This window comes from Rhincodon typus, chromosome 1, assembly GCF_021869965.1.
Source record: "Rhincodon typus isolate 14 chromosome 1, sRhiTyp1.1, whole genome shotgun sequence".
In the NCBI taxonomy this organism is placed as follows: Eukaryota; Metazoa; Chordata; class Chondrichthyes; order Orectolobiformes; family Rhincodontidae; genus Rhincodon; species Rhincodon typus.
In genome coordinates, this window is record NC_063332.1 from 12,036,113 (window position 1) to 12,051,079 (window position 14,967).

The window sequence follows — 14,967 nt, forward strand, 5'->3', positions numbered from 1 at the left end:
AGAGAGCGAGAGAGCGAGAGAGCGAGAGAGCGAGAGAGCGAGAGAGCCACAGCCAGAATTGTTAGTCTCAGAGCCTTCCTGATGAGAAGTACAATAACACTTCAGATGTCTGGAGACCATTAACCCCAAATTCTCCCCACAGATGCTGTCAGACCTGCTGAGTTATGCTAGTAATTGCTATTTTGTTATAGGGTCAGGGTCTGATCTGTACAGCATGGAAACAGACCCTTTGATCCAACCATTCAATGCCAACCAGATATCCTAAATAACTAGTCCCATTTTCCAGCATTTGGCCCATATCCTTCTAAACCCTTTGCAATCACGTACTCATCCTTTTAAGTGTTTTAATTGTACCAGCCTCCATGACTTCCGCTGGCAGCTTATTCCATACACGCACCAACCCTTTCGTGGAAAAAAGTTGTCCCTTAGGTTGCTTTTAAATCTTTCCCTGCTTACCTTAAACCTATGCCCTCTATTTTTGGACTCTCCCTACCCTGGGGAAAAGGCCTTGCTTATTCACCCTATCCATGCCCCTCATGATTTTATAAAAGGTCACCCCTCAAGTCTCCGATGCTCCAAGGAAAATAGCCCCAGCCTATTCAGCCTCTCCCTATAATTCAAGCCCTCCAACCCTGGCACCATCTTTGTAAATCTTTTCTGAACCCTTAAGGTTTCACAACATTTCTCCCCCACAGCAGGGAGACCAGAACTGCAAGCAGTATTGCAAAATTGGCCTTGTGGATATTTTGTTCTTCAGCAAGTTCTGTGTGCCAATTTCCAATCACATTGCCCTACGCTAGAAGAGAGAATGGCAGCAAAATGAAACGATCAGGACTAGAAAGAAGGCACTATTCAAATTCACATTCATTGCCTGCAGGGGGAAAAACAAAAATTCTTCAGTCGATACCTCCCACTTTAGTTCTGGAAGGCAACCTCCAAAATCAATAAATCTTGTCATTGCCAGCAATGGGTCACATCCAGTTAACAAATCAAGGAAAAGCGTTATCTAGTATCTGATCTCTAGACTAATCTTGTGCTCACTCAAGAGACAAAAGCAATCTTTTTCTCGTACCGAATAAAGAGATCAAAAATCATTAACTTCTATTCTCACATCTGTGTGTCCAAACTCCAAGTCTAGAAGCTGTATTTGCCCTTTCCGCCAATACCGCACGTATTTCAAAAAGATCTTATAAAGTTCTTCACGTAAGATGAAGTATCTTTGAAGTTTAGTGACTGAAATGCGAGTGAACATCACTCTCAGACACATTGTAAGTTATTAACTCACTGAAAACAATACATTCCTCCACTAGGTTGCAACACTGCAAAACAAAAGCTCACATTCCGACATCCATCATCTGGAGGGTTAAACATTTTAAGTTAAAGATTAGGCATGCCCTTTGTATCTGAAAACATATTGAAATCATGTCCAATAAATTATTTACATTCTGCATTGGTTAATCACATACATCATTTAATCCACTCACCACTTTCCTGGAAGTAGTATCCGTTCACTGTTGAGCTTGGGGTATCTGGATTAAAAATAAAAACGAGAGCAGGATTGGACTTTAGTTCACCGTCAAAAGTACGTGGAAGAATTACATTCTTTTTTTCTGTTTACATGACCATCTACCCCTCGACCAACTTTGATCATACTTTTCACTGCCTGTATCATTACCTAAATCAAGTCCCTCTTACAAGTGTGTCTCCTTGTGCTGACAACTTCAAAAATCTAAACATTCTGATCATGTTTAAATTTTTCTGTAGCTACGCCCTTCCCATCTTTAATTTCCTGAACCAGTAATCCAGAGGCTCTGCCTAAATGACCACAAACCTGTAAGACGTAGAAACAGAACTGGAGACCCAAGTTCAAATCCTGCCATGGCAGATGGTGAACTGTGAAAATCAATTTTAAACAAAATCTGGAATCAAGAGTCTGAGGACGACTATGAAGCCATTATCGGAAAACCCCCATCTAGTTCACTAGTGTCCTTTCGGGATGGAAGCTACCATCCTTACCCAGTCTGGCTCAATGTGTGACTACAGATCCACAACAATGTCGTGGACTCTTTGCTGCATTCCAGACAATAAATGTTGGGATAACAAGGTGTGCAGCTGGATGAACACAGCAGGCCAAGCAGCATCATAGGAGCAGGAAGGCTGACATTTCAGGCCTAGACCTGTTGGCCCTACCAGCTACACCCATATCCTGTGAACAAATTAAATTAGGCCATTTGACACACCAAATCTGCTCCATAATTCCACAGAATCACAGCTGATTTAGTAAGCCTCCACTCCAATTTCTTATTTTTCTCCATAATTCTTGATTCCCTCCCTGACTAAAAATCTGCCTATTTCACCACCAGATTCTAAAGCCCTCTGCAGTAAAGAATTCTACAGATTCACTACCTTCCAGGAAATTCCTCCTCACCTCAGTTTTAAAAGTGTGGAATCCATTACTTAGATGATACCCTCTGGTCCTGGTCTCTCCCACAAGGAGAATCAACCTCACAGCTACCCTGTAAAGCCCTTAAGAATCTTTTATGGTTTCAATAAAGTCTCTTCTCATTCTCCCAAATTCCCAAAAGAACACAGCGCAATAAATGTTAGTACAGCCAACAACATTCATCCCATGGAGGGAATAAAGGAAAACCTATGTACTTCAATTTTGCTCATAAGAAAATCCCCTCAATAACTGGAATGCTAGAGAGACACATTCAAATCTCACTCTGCCAGCTAGAGCAATTTTAAAATAAAAAAAAACAATAAATCTGGAAAGAAAAAAGATTTTAAAAAAACCACCATTCATTTCAGGTGTCCTCAAGGTGGAAAATCTGCCATTTTTATGCCCACAACAATGGATAGAAGGCAGGAGACTGGGGTTGAGAAATGTATCAGCCACAGTTGAATGGGCCGAATGGCCTAATCCTGCTCTTATAACCTTATGGTCTAATGAGGCTGGCTCCCAGTTGAAATGGCCCAGCAAGTTGTTCAGTTGCATTAAAAGAAAGAATGACAGAAAAGCAGTGGATGTACCGACACCCTGTGGGACAGCATTGGTTTCAGAAAAGACATTACCATCTCCCTCAAAAAAAGCCATTAGGTAATTAACATTGACCTCACCACAAGGCTGAGCAGTATACCAACAAATATCTTACACACAGTCTCCCCATTCGCCAAACATCAAATAAATAAATCGGGGAGACTGGCATTCAGCTCCCAAATGGTAACAACCATATCACTGCCTTTATATGACATAAACCACATAAGCAGCCTCTAAAAAGGTATGAAAGTTCCATATGAAAAAAAACCTTGATTATGTTACGACATGCTGCTGTCCTCACATTCTGGTGCCTAAATAATTTCTTGCAGAACTTCATACACTCATGATCATGCCTCTGGTTACAAATGAGAGGCATTTACAAGATTCTGTTTTCTTATTAGAGCCAAGAAAACAGAGAAAAGAACAGGATCAGATGACACTATGAATTCTGCTGACTCTTTCTGTTAATGGTGCATCTACCTTGGGGACACAGTTAAGGATAACCTTGGAATCATTTTATATTTTAAAGCATAACGTCACTTAAAAAAAAAAAAAGTGTTTAGGCCACGGTGCCTTTAGCTTGTGTGTTACTAAGCTTTAGAATGTAAAATCTTTGTGCATCATCCTTTCAACTAAACCATTTGAAGTTCAAATTTATTTTTTGAAGAGGTTGTTATCAGTCTCAAAGAGGAGTGGAACTCTCAGCAACATTCATCAACAATTAGACTCGATACTCACCGCACAAATTCTGCAGGTCACAATCACTGATGTGTGCCCACTGTGAAAGTATAGTTTGTAAAAGAAGACAAAATCCTAATGCAATGACAAATGTAATTGCCCCTTTTCACATCATTCCACTTTGGCGTTACTGAAATTTTAGGACTGGTTACCTGTCACAAGATTAATTTTAACGTAGCTCGCTGCAGTACTTTGACACCATTTTGGTGTGATCTCTCCCTCTCTCACACTTGAGGACACTCCTGGCCAGCAGTCAGGGTCATGCAGCACAGAAACAGGCCCTCTGGTCCATTTCGTCCAGGACAATCAGGTTTCCAAAACTGACCTAGTCCCATTTGCCTGCATATTGTCTATATCCTTCTATTATCTTTCTTATCCATGAACCTGTCCAAATGCCTTCAAATTGTTGTAATTGTACCAGCCTCTACCACTTCCTCTGGCAGCTTATTCCAAACACACACCGCTCTCTTTGAAAATGTTGCCCTCATGTCCCTTTTAAACCTTTCCCCTCTCACCTTAAACCTATGCTCTCTACTTTTGGACTCCCCTAACTTGCGGAGAAGGCTTTGGCTATTCACCGTATCTATGCGTTTCATGATTTTGTGAACCTCTATAAAGATTACCCCTCAGTCTCCAACGTTCCAGGATAGAAAGTCCCAGCCTATCCCCCACGCCCCGTGGCACTGCCTGGGGTCTTAACCCAGGAACACACCCCCTACCTCCCCAATCACAATGCCCCAGGGCTGCCCACTCGAACAGTGGCCAGCCAGATCATGCTGCAACTCAATGGCATCCCAACCTGGACTCAAGTGAGGGACTCAGCAAATCCCCTCCCGACTGGGTTGGTCAGCAACACCGAGGGGGTCAAGTTTGCAGGGTGGGGGGAGGTTGGTAGGAAAAGGTGAACGCCAGCGAGCTCAACCATACCCTGCTGAGTGTGGGGGCCGGGGAGGAGAATAGGAAGTCCCAGGTAGCTACCAACCCGAGAGATCCTACCTGAACAGCACCATGAAGTGACCACAGGAGGCAGAAATAGCCAGCAAGGGACTTTACAGATCCCGATAAAGAGAAAAGGAATCAGTCGGGATGTGGCCAGGAACACAAAAAAAGAGCTCCAGCAGTGGCCTGGAGAACAGTGAGCAAAAGGCTGTACTCCCCCTTCGCACACAGCACAGAGGTGCCCTCAAAAGGGTCCATTTCACAGAGGAGGCATTGGCCTAGTGGTATTATTACTAGACTATTAGCCCAGACATCCAGGCAATGTTCTGGGGACACAAGTTTGAATCCCACCAGATGGCGAAGTTTGAATTTAAAACAAAACATATGAATTAAGGGTCTAACGATGACCATGAAATGATTGACAATGTCAGGAAAAACCCATCTCATTCACTAATGCCCTTCGGGAATGGAAATCTGCCATCCTTTCCTGGTCTGGCCTATATGCAACTCCAGAACCCACACTGAAAGTCACAAATCACAAAAAAAAAAAAAAAAAATTCCAGATGAGGAAAGTCATCTCAATTTTGGACCAGAACAAAAAAGTCTTTCAAATAAAAAAAAAAGAATAATTTTATTCGACAATTAGTAGCTCTGTTCTCAAAGAGATATATAAAGAAACTGAATAGCACTGTGCTTTCAAACAATTATTCCCTTCACACGATATCAAGAAACAAGCCCTGGCAGTGCCCAATGCTATGGGCCCTGACAACATTTTGGCATTAGTACTGAAGACTTGTGCTCCAGAATTAGCCATGCCACAATAAGCTACAGCTACAACCCAACAATATGTACAATTGTTACAGGGATAGTAGGAACTGCTGATGCTGGAGAATCTGAGATAACAAGGTGTAGAGCTGGATGAACACAGCAGACCAAGCAGCATCAGAGGAGCAGGAAAGCTGACGTCTCGGGTCTAGACCCTTCAGAAATTCTTCATTTCTGAAAAACAATATGTACAATTGTCCAAGTTATGTCCTGTCCACAAAAGACAGGATGAATCCAACCTCAGTCTACTTTCAAACTGATTGGAGGCGTCATCAACAGTGCCTCATCAAAAACATTAATATACATTGTGCAGCTGGACCCAAACACGGATCCCACTGGTACCCCACTAATCACTGCCTGCCAGTCAGTAAAAATCCCTATTCCTGCTCTTTACTTGTCTGCCAACCAGTTCTCTACCCAGAAATTGCTGGTTAAACTCAGCAGGTCTGGTGCATCTGTGGAGGGAAATCAATTACTGTTTCAGGTTCTGTGACCCTTCTTCAGAACTGAAGGGTCCTGAAACATTAACTTTGCTTTCTCTTCACAAATGCTGCTAGACCTGAGTTTCTCCAGCAATTTCTCTTGTCATTTCCACTGGTTTCCCCCTCATCAACTCTACAGAAAAATCTCAGTAGATTTGACAAGCACGATTTCTCTTTCATAAGTCAATGCTGAATCTGTCTAATCCTGTCACTGTTTTCAAAGTGCTCTGCTATCCAAATCTTTTATAATGGATTCCAGCATTTTCCCTACAACCCACATCAGACTAACTGGTCTATAATTTTTTGTCTCTTTTTAAAAAAATATGGTGGGGTTACATTAGTTACACTCCAATCCATAGGAACTTTGAAAGTCTACAGAATCTTGAAAGACAACCACTAATGCATCCACTTTTGTAGGGCTACTTGCTTAAGTACTCTGGGATGTAGATTTTTGGGACCTGGGAATTTGATTGGCCTTGAATCCCAATTTCCCAAAACATTATTTCGCCCCTCGTTGATTTCCTTCAGTTCCTCCCGTGCACTAAACCCCATATTCCCAAACATTTTTGGGAAGTTAGGCGTGTCCTCCTTTGTGGATTCAGAGCCAAAATATGTATTTAATTGGTCTGCTCTCTTTCATAATGCCGTCTCTGCCATTATAAAAATTTATCTTGTCTATGACTGTAAAGCGACCTACATTTGTTTTCTCTAATTTTTTTCTTTACATTCCTATAGAAGCTTTTACAAGCAGTTCGTATGTTTCCTGCAAGCTTTCTAGACTGTAGGTAATGAAATACACAGTCTGTGTCAAGTGTGCACGTTCTCCGTGTCTGCATGGGTTTCCTCTGGGTGCTCCAGTTTCCTTCCGCAGTCCAAAGATGCAGAAGTTAGGTGAATTGGCTATGCGAAAATGCAGTGTTATGGGAATAGGGTGGGCGAGAGGCTCTTTGAACAGTAAGGTGTGGACTTGATGGGCCAAATGGCTTGCTTCCACACTGTAGGGATTCTAGAACTTAACAACACATTAACTTCCAACTTTTCCGTTCGAAGTCACTTGACAATCTTAATTTCAAAAATTTCCCCAAATACTTCCTCTTCCACCTTCATCTACACAGTTACTCTCACCGAAAGTAAAATTTGTGTCACACAAGTACGGAGATGGCCAGGATCTCCGACAAGAGATGTCCCTCGATATTCAGTGGCATTACTATCGCTGACTTCTCCACATCCTGAGGCTACCATTGACCAGAACCTGAAATTGACTCGCTATACAAATACATTGACCTGCTCTTGCAACCAGAGGCTAGCAAGTAACTCACCTCCTGGCTTCCCAAACCGTGGTCACCATCTACAAAAAAGCCACAAATCAGGAGGAGTGTAGACAAGTGTAGCTCCAACAACACAAGAAACTTAACACCATCCAGGACAAAGCAGCTTGGTCGATTGACACTTAAAAAAAGCCAACCATTTCCACCACCACTCAGTAACAGCAGTATGTAATGTAAAAATTCACTGAGGGACCTGCAGTATCACCTTTCAAACCATTATTAACTTTCTTCTGGAAGGACAAGGCTAGCAGATATGGGAACACCACAAGTAGCAAGGGGCTCAAGCATTGACTGTCCATTCCTTCAGTGTTGCAGGTAAAAAAATTTAGAATGCCCTCAAACAATGCCGGCATTTACATATACCAAATTAATTCCAATGGTCAAGATAGCTCATCCATGAACTTGGAGGGCAATTAGGGATGGATAATAAGTGCTGGTTGAGCCAGCGATGCCTACATTCCATGTAAGAACAAAAAACTGCGGGAACTTTGAGTAAATTGGTAGCATTGTTATGCTATATTAAATGTGACAATGGATGGTACCTCAAAACAGAAGACCCTGGAGTAAGGAAATCCAATTTACCAGCATGTGAGTGCCCAGTGGATGTCATTTATTACTAGCACATCATTGGCAAGGCCACCATTTGTTGCTCATCTCTAAGTGCCCTTTAACTGAATGGGCAGTTAAACAAGAGAGGGCAGCTGAAAGTCAAACACATTGTTGTGGTCTGTAATCACACGTAGGCCAGACCAGACTGGATAAAGGCCACAGTTACCTTCCCTATGGAACATGAGGTAACCAGATGGGTTTTAATGACAAGAGGCAGCTGGTGGCCAGAGTGGCTCTGAACAAGTAACAGGTCCAGGAATGGGGACTTACTAATCATTTAGGAGGTGTAGGCCCTGAGGCTGCCAGCTCCGGAACTCAACAGCACTAGAGTAGGTAGTGGCTAAACGTGCCCCATACTTCCCAAGATGGGAGATGAACCTCACGACAGACAAGTGTTGTTTGGAGGAGTTTGGTGGTATGGGGCTGGCAGAGAGAGAGCGAGCCCGAACGAGAGGGTAGAGAAGTTGGGTTGCAGGATACACCCTCTACCCAACATCCTTCCAGCATGCTCAGATCATGTCAGGGTTGGAGGGCTCCACTCTTAGCTACCTCCACTAATCATCATCCACCCACGCTGCAATTATTTCGCCTCCAGGTAGGAGCTGGTCCTTATGGGGTCAGGAATCGATGGCTTCCAGACCTCATCTGGCAGCGTGGCAGGAAGACAGGAGCTTCAGCTACCCTACCCAGAACTTATTTCAAAGACAGGCATTACAATTCAGTCAGAGATAGTAGGAACTGCAGATGCTGGTGAATCCGAGACAACAAGGTGCAGGGCTGGATGAACACAGCAGGCCAAGCAGCATCATTGGAGCAGAGAGGCTATTCAGTGTTCAGGTACACACCATTCCACCTAATCAAGTTCCTTATCCACCTCTGTACTGGCAATATGTTACTCGAGTAATTCAAAATTATCTTAGTGACTACCCCCAATTTTTTTTAAAAACAGAGGGTTCACAGAAATCATAGTACAGCACAGGAACAGGCCCTTCTACCTACTATGTGTGCACAGACCATGGTACCATTCTAATCCCATCAAACTGCACATGGTCAGTATTCCTCCATTCCCTGTTCACGTATCTGTTCAAATATCTCTTAAACATTGCTAATTCTACTTAGATGCATCAAATTCTACCATCTCCTGTGTTTTTTAAAAAAAAAAGAGAATATATTGTTATTAGTTTGTCACCAAATTCCAAATTTGTATCAGGAAACATCTGGTCAGAAAAGTCTCACTTATCTCTGGGCAGGTCAAGAGGAAAAACAGTCTGGCACTATTCAGAGACCAGTTGGACTGAAGTGATGGGTTACTAAGATTGTATGGCTAGATGAGGTAGGTCATGTTTGCCCCATCTCCAATTAGAACTTCCACATAGTGCAGCTCAGCCTTTGCTGTACATCATGACATCACGTGGGTATTGCAGCTCCTCTAAGCTCCCCTGTTATCCAAGTTAGATCACAATGAAGGTGTAGATCAGCATGTTTTCACTTGCCTTTGTTGGCGGTGGTGGTTTTTCTAAAATCTTTAGAAGTAGTTAAAGAGCTAGTGTATCACCAATGATAAGGTGGCCGTTTAGTTTGCTCGCTAATCCACCTCTTCAGTTCAGGATTTACTACTTGGAGCAAAATCCACCAAATGGGACCATGAAGGGAGATGTGTGGACAAGACTTTCAATATTGTGGACCCATTCCTTGCATTCGTACACGTCAGTACCACTTTTGTTGTACAAGTAATTGCAGGTAGCTTCTGGCATCACCAGCTTACAAGCAACTGCCAAGATAAAATCAAGTTTTGGTGTCTAGGAGGAAGTGGTTAAATTAACTGCTAAACCACTGTCTATCCTAGACTCAAGTGTGCTCAACGATTATCACCACACTGCAAGGTGCCTTTACAATGTCCCTATCTCTGGGCCAGAAGGTCTGGTTTCCAAGTCCCTCCTACCTGAGACATGTGTCACAACATCTCCAAGCAGGTTGCTGAAAAACAATTACTCAAAAAAAAGTTAATATATTACCTGTTTCTTCCTAAACACAAGGAGACATAATCCCTGGAGAATGATGCGGAAGAAAACACTGACTTCAGGTTAGATTTATTTCAAGGCATCTCAAATATTCTGATATATTTCTTAACTCATGGGGAGTAAGAAGTGTGCTTTTGTTGGGAGATAAAGAACAGATTTTACAGCCTTTTATCTTGTTGATATTTTTAGTTCTAGGTCAATATAGAAAAATTGATTCGGCTGCGTAGCAGGGGTGGCGGTGGGGAAGGATTGAAAAAGAGACAGTGCAGATCTAAAGTAAACAACAGAAAGAATAGCTATGGGACAGAGACAAAATAATTCTAAATGGAGAAAGGCTTATCGCAATGACACGCAAGGCAGAAAACTGAATAACAAAAACAAAGTTTCAAAGCATGAAAATGGACATCCAATTCCTGTGTGTGCCTTTATAACTCAAAAAAAATAAAAATTGAAAGTGTTCAGTGCAATTGTTACTCAAAAAAAAAAGGTTATTCAAAACTCCTATCTGGCATGCAAATTTAAACTCTTAAACTGCACCAGAAATCTCTCCAAAACAGACTATACATACTTATAAATAAAAATCAGCAAGTCTTTTCCCTTTGGAGAGATAAATAGTGTTACTGTGTCCTCATACTGCAGTAAGGCTTGCTCCTGGTGCTGGCTTCGACTGTCGCAGTTGACTAAAGTGATCGCCAAGCAATTAGCAAATCTTTCCCCAACAGTGGCTGAAGGATGACACAGAGGTCAGCACCCATGTGTGGCAGCTAGGGAGCTCCAAAATAAATAAAGTACTTCACACGCAGCTGCGGAAATGTTCCATGGAAATATTCACGGGCAAAATGAGCACAAGCTTGAATGCAATATCAGTAACAAGCTCTCTCTGGGCACACAGGGGAACCCCACACTGGAATTCAGCCAATTTTAAAAATAAAAGAAAGTCTACTTGCAATGACATTTTTTTTTTTTTAAACAAAAAAAAAAAAAAAATGCCTGCCACTAAAATTATAAAAATCAGTGCCCAAACTGTGATAAGTGCTTTTGTTAATGGGGGGGGACAATGAGATTTGCATGTACAATATGCCGAGTCTCAAGTCAAGAAAATGCATGTTTTAAGGAGGCCATTTGACTTTTTATTCAATTCCTCGTCCTCGCTCTTACTTATTTAGATTAAAGCAGTGAACAAATAGAAAAGGAATGTTTATGCACACAGTGTTTATGGGTAAATAGGGAAGGTGACAGGATAAAGAGAGATAGTAGGAACTGCAGATGCTGGAAAATCTGAGATAACAAGGTGTAGAGCTGGATGAACACAGCAGGTCAAGCAGCATCAGAGGAGCAGGAAGGCTGACATTTCGGGCCTAGTAATATGCTCAGCCCTGACCAAGACATAAGAACAACATTGAAGCTTTAGGAATAGTGGATACTATGCTCTCAAAAAGGTGATTCCTATTTTTCAAATTTCTGAAACCTCTTAAAAAAAAAGTTTAATTTAAGAGGACAGCTCAAGGCCAGTCAAGGGAAGAGAAAGGGTGGAGTCAAAGTCAATGGTATGTTATATTAAAAAGAAGGGAAAGTCCAAACTGGCAAGTAGACATCTTAGGATGGATGGCTAGCAGCAGAAGTTTCTTCAAAAGACGAGACTAGACCCTGAGGGATAAAACACATTATTTCAAATGCTATATGGGGGAAGCAAATGGAAAACATTACGGATGGGTTGAGGAGGGACAAATTCTCTCTCAAGTTTTTCTTTTAATTCATTCACAGGATGAGGGCATCACTGACAAGGCCAGCGTTTATTGCCCATTGGGCAGGTAAGAGTCAACCACATTGCTGTGGGTCTGGAGTCACATGTAGGCCAGCAAAAACAGCACTGTTCTTTCCTAAAGGACATGAATGAATAGCTGGGTTCTTCCTGACAATTGATTCATGGTCAGATCTTTTTTTAAAAAAAAAAAAAAAACGATTTCAAACTCCACGATCTATCATGGCAGGATTCATGCCAGAATATTACTTGGGTCTCTGGATTAACAGTCCAGTGACAATACCATTAGGCCACTGCCTCACTATTTATTTGGTAGTTTTATAATCTTATGGCTCCAATAAGAAGAACAAGAGGGCATTTATACTAACCAACATGGATAGTGCCAGGCAGTTTTGGGTGGGCTCTCAAAGCAATGGTCAAAAGGTATTGCTATTAGCAGACAGGAGACAAGGAAGCATTGTATCATGATATTAAGTGACCTTGTCATCAGTCATCACCCAAAGCAAGTCCAGGACTGGTAAATGGAGCTAGTCAAGACCAAGTATGACAATAGTAGGAAAACAGGGAGTGTGTACTTCCATCATTTGATTTTAAACCACAGTACCCTTCATGAAATTTAACAGAAAATACAGTTACAAGGCAAAAAGGGAATACTGACAAAACGACCACGGCAGTCAGCTGACCACAGGTTAGCCCACTTTGTGGAACCAGGATAAGATAAACAAAGACCAGTCTGCACTATAACAAAACATGAATAGAAGTAGGCCATTCAACCCATCAAGCCTGCTCCACCATTAAATAGGATCATGGCCAATCCCAACACGCCTCACATCTATTTTCCTGCCTTTTCCCCACAACCCTTAGTTCCCCTACTGATCACAAATCTATCTGCAGAAGGACTCTACCCAGACAGCTCTGTGACAAGGAGTTCCAAGTACGCTCAACCCTCAGGAGATTCCTCCTCATCTCAGTCTTAAATTAGTGCCGCTTTATTCTGAAACAAAGCTCTCGGGTCCGAGATTCTCCCGGAAGGGGAACACCTTCTCAGCATTTACCCTGTCAAGGCTTTTAAAAGAGATCACCTCTCATTCGTCCAAACTCCAGAAACTGGAGTTCCAAACGGTTTAGCCTTCACTCGTAATGCAATCCTTCCATACCAGGGATCATCCGAGTGAAGCCTTCTCTGAACTGCCTCCAAAAGAAAAGATATCCTTACTTAAGGCAGCCAAATCTGCTCACAGTACTCTAGGTGTGCTCTCAACAGTACCTTGTACAGTTGCAACAAGACTTCCCTACTCATACTCCAAACCCCTTGAAATAAGGGCCAACATTCCACTAGCCTTCCGGATTACCTGTTGCACCTGTGTGCTAGTTTTGTGTTTTGTAAAAACTAACATTTTCAAACATCATTGAAACTCATCCATATTCTGTTTGATTTACACCTTTATGGTTAAGTTTCACACGTTGGAGATGAAACAGTCGCTTGCAAATTATGCGGCTTTAACAACAAGCCAGATACAGAATATATGAATGAGCTTTATTTCTGCAGCTACTTTAGCAGAATAGCAGAACGAGAGATGGATTTGTAGCTGGAACTGGAGAAGACTGGTTCTCTCTCTCTCTTTCATCTCAGTCTCTGAACGACATAACCAGATGATAAAGCAACTTAGTAAGAAAAAAAACTATTCAACTGTGACCTAGAATTTTTAAGATTGCTGAGGATACAAAGGCATCAATTTGACAACCATGGTCTCAGGTTAAAACTTAGCACCTCAAGGAAATTCCAAGGACTTTTAAACCACAAACTTATCTTAAAAACTTTCTTTTCCACACCAGGCACTTCCCCCTTTTCAAACATTTTGTTTTTATGTTGGTGCAGTTTGATGTCATATCCTGATTATATCTCCCCAGGGCAAACTTGCTCTCCCTTTTAGTCAAGAACACCTTGCAATTATTGGATTATGAACTAGGGAACAATAGTGTTATTGGACTGAGTTATAGACACATGCATAAAAAGTTAAAGAAGGAAGAAGTTTTGTTGCATCCAACCAAGGGAGTTAAAACAACAGGAGCCAAGTCATCTCTCCTCACCTAGTAATACCAATAGTAAAAAAGGTTTGAAGAGTTCAGGAGTAGTTTCCTGTTGTAAGGTAATAGCAGCCCCACAGAATTCACACAACCCTGGGACTTCAACTCAAATGAACTCATCACAGCATCACTCTTAGTCAAAAGGTCACACAAGTTGCCAAGGCAATAACCATGCAGAAATAAAAACTAGTCAATAGAGTCAATGTCGTGACAATTAATATACTGCAGTTGATAGTGTATCTTAGCATAAAGATTTTTCCATTATTAATGGATAACCTCAATGTATTCACTTCACCAGTGTCCCCTGCCAGATCAGCCATCCTTCAGGATCTGCCAGCCCAGCCATCCTTCAGGATCTGCCAGCCAATGCCTTTAGTCTTTCAACAATAACTTGGATTTCTCAGGTCTAATGACACTTGGTATAAAAAATAACTGGCTGGAGAGGGAGGTGTTCAGCCAAGATTATTGCTGAGACACAGCTAACTCCTGAACTCAGTCAGTGCCTTTACACTGTAGAAGGAAGGAGAACAAAAAAAAAGCCTAACCACACTTGCGACTCTTTTTTTTTTAAAAAAAAGATTACCTCTGGTCTCTTCTCTTGGAAAGGTCCACAGATAACAGACAAACAAAATCAACATGTCTTCAAAATGTTCACAGACTTGTGCTGCAACCAAACCAGCTTTTGAAGAGTGGGCAGAAGCAAGAACTATTTGCTCCTTACAAAAAGGAACGCACAGAAGTGCAGGATTGACCTCTCCACCACACAAGTGTAACATCACCAAAACATCTTGCAGCACATGGAGAAGATTGCAAGAAAATTCCATCACAGAAGTTCATCTTCCAGTAGCACAGTGAGCAAGCAGAATGGGGGCAGGGTGGAAGGAAGTCAAGGGCATTAAAAAGAAGACCAGAAATATTTTTGAACTTAAGGAGGTGCAGGAACAGGGTAAAATGAGAGAGTCATGAAATACACAAAATCACACAATCACTGACAGAATTTGGTCATTATTTACAGTGCATGGAACACACACAGTGTAGAGACATAAAACACAAAAGGAATCAGGTAAACCACTGGCTCTTCAGTCCTCTTTTCCTCAATGCAGGCTAAACTACATTCCAGAACATTCTAGAATGT

General features: G+C 41.9%; 1 protein-coding gene across 1 annotated transcript in view; it reads right to left on the bottom strand.

Annotated features, from left to right (window-relative positions):
- slc4a11 (solute carrier family 4 member 11) overlaps positions 1-14,967 on the bottom strand; it is a 68,193-nt gene that overhangs the window by 46,508 nt on the left and 6,718 nt on the right. The window contains exon 2 of the mRNA XM_048602048.1: positions 1,485-1,529. Within this exon, the coding sequence (XP_048458005.1) occupies positions 1,485-1,529 (45 nt within the window). The remainder of the gene's footprint in view (positions 1-1,484; positions 1,530-14,967) is intronic.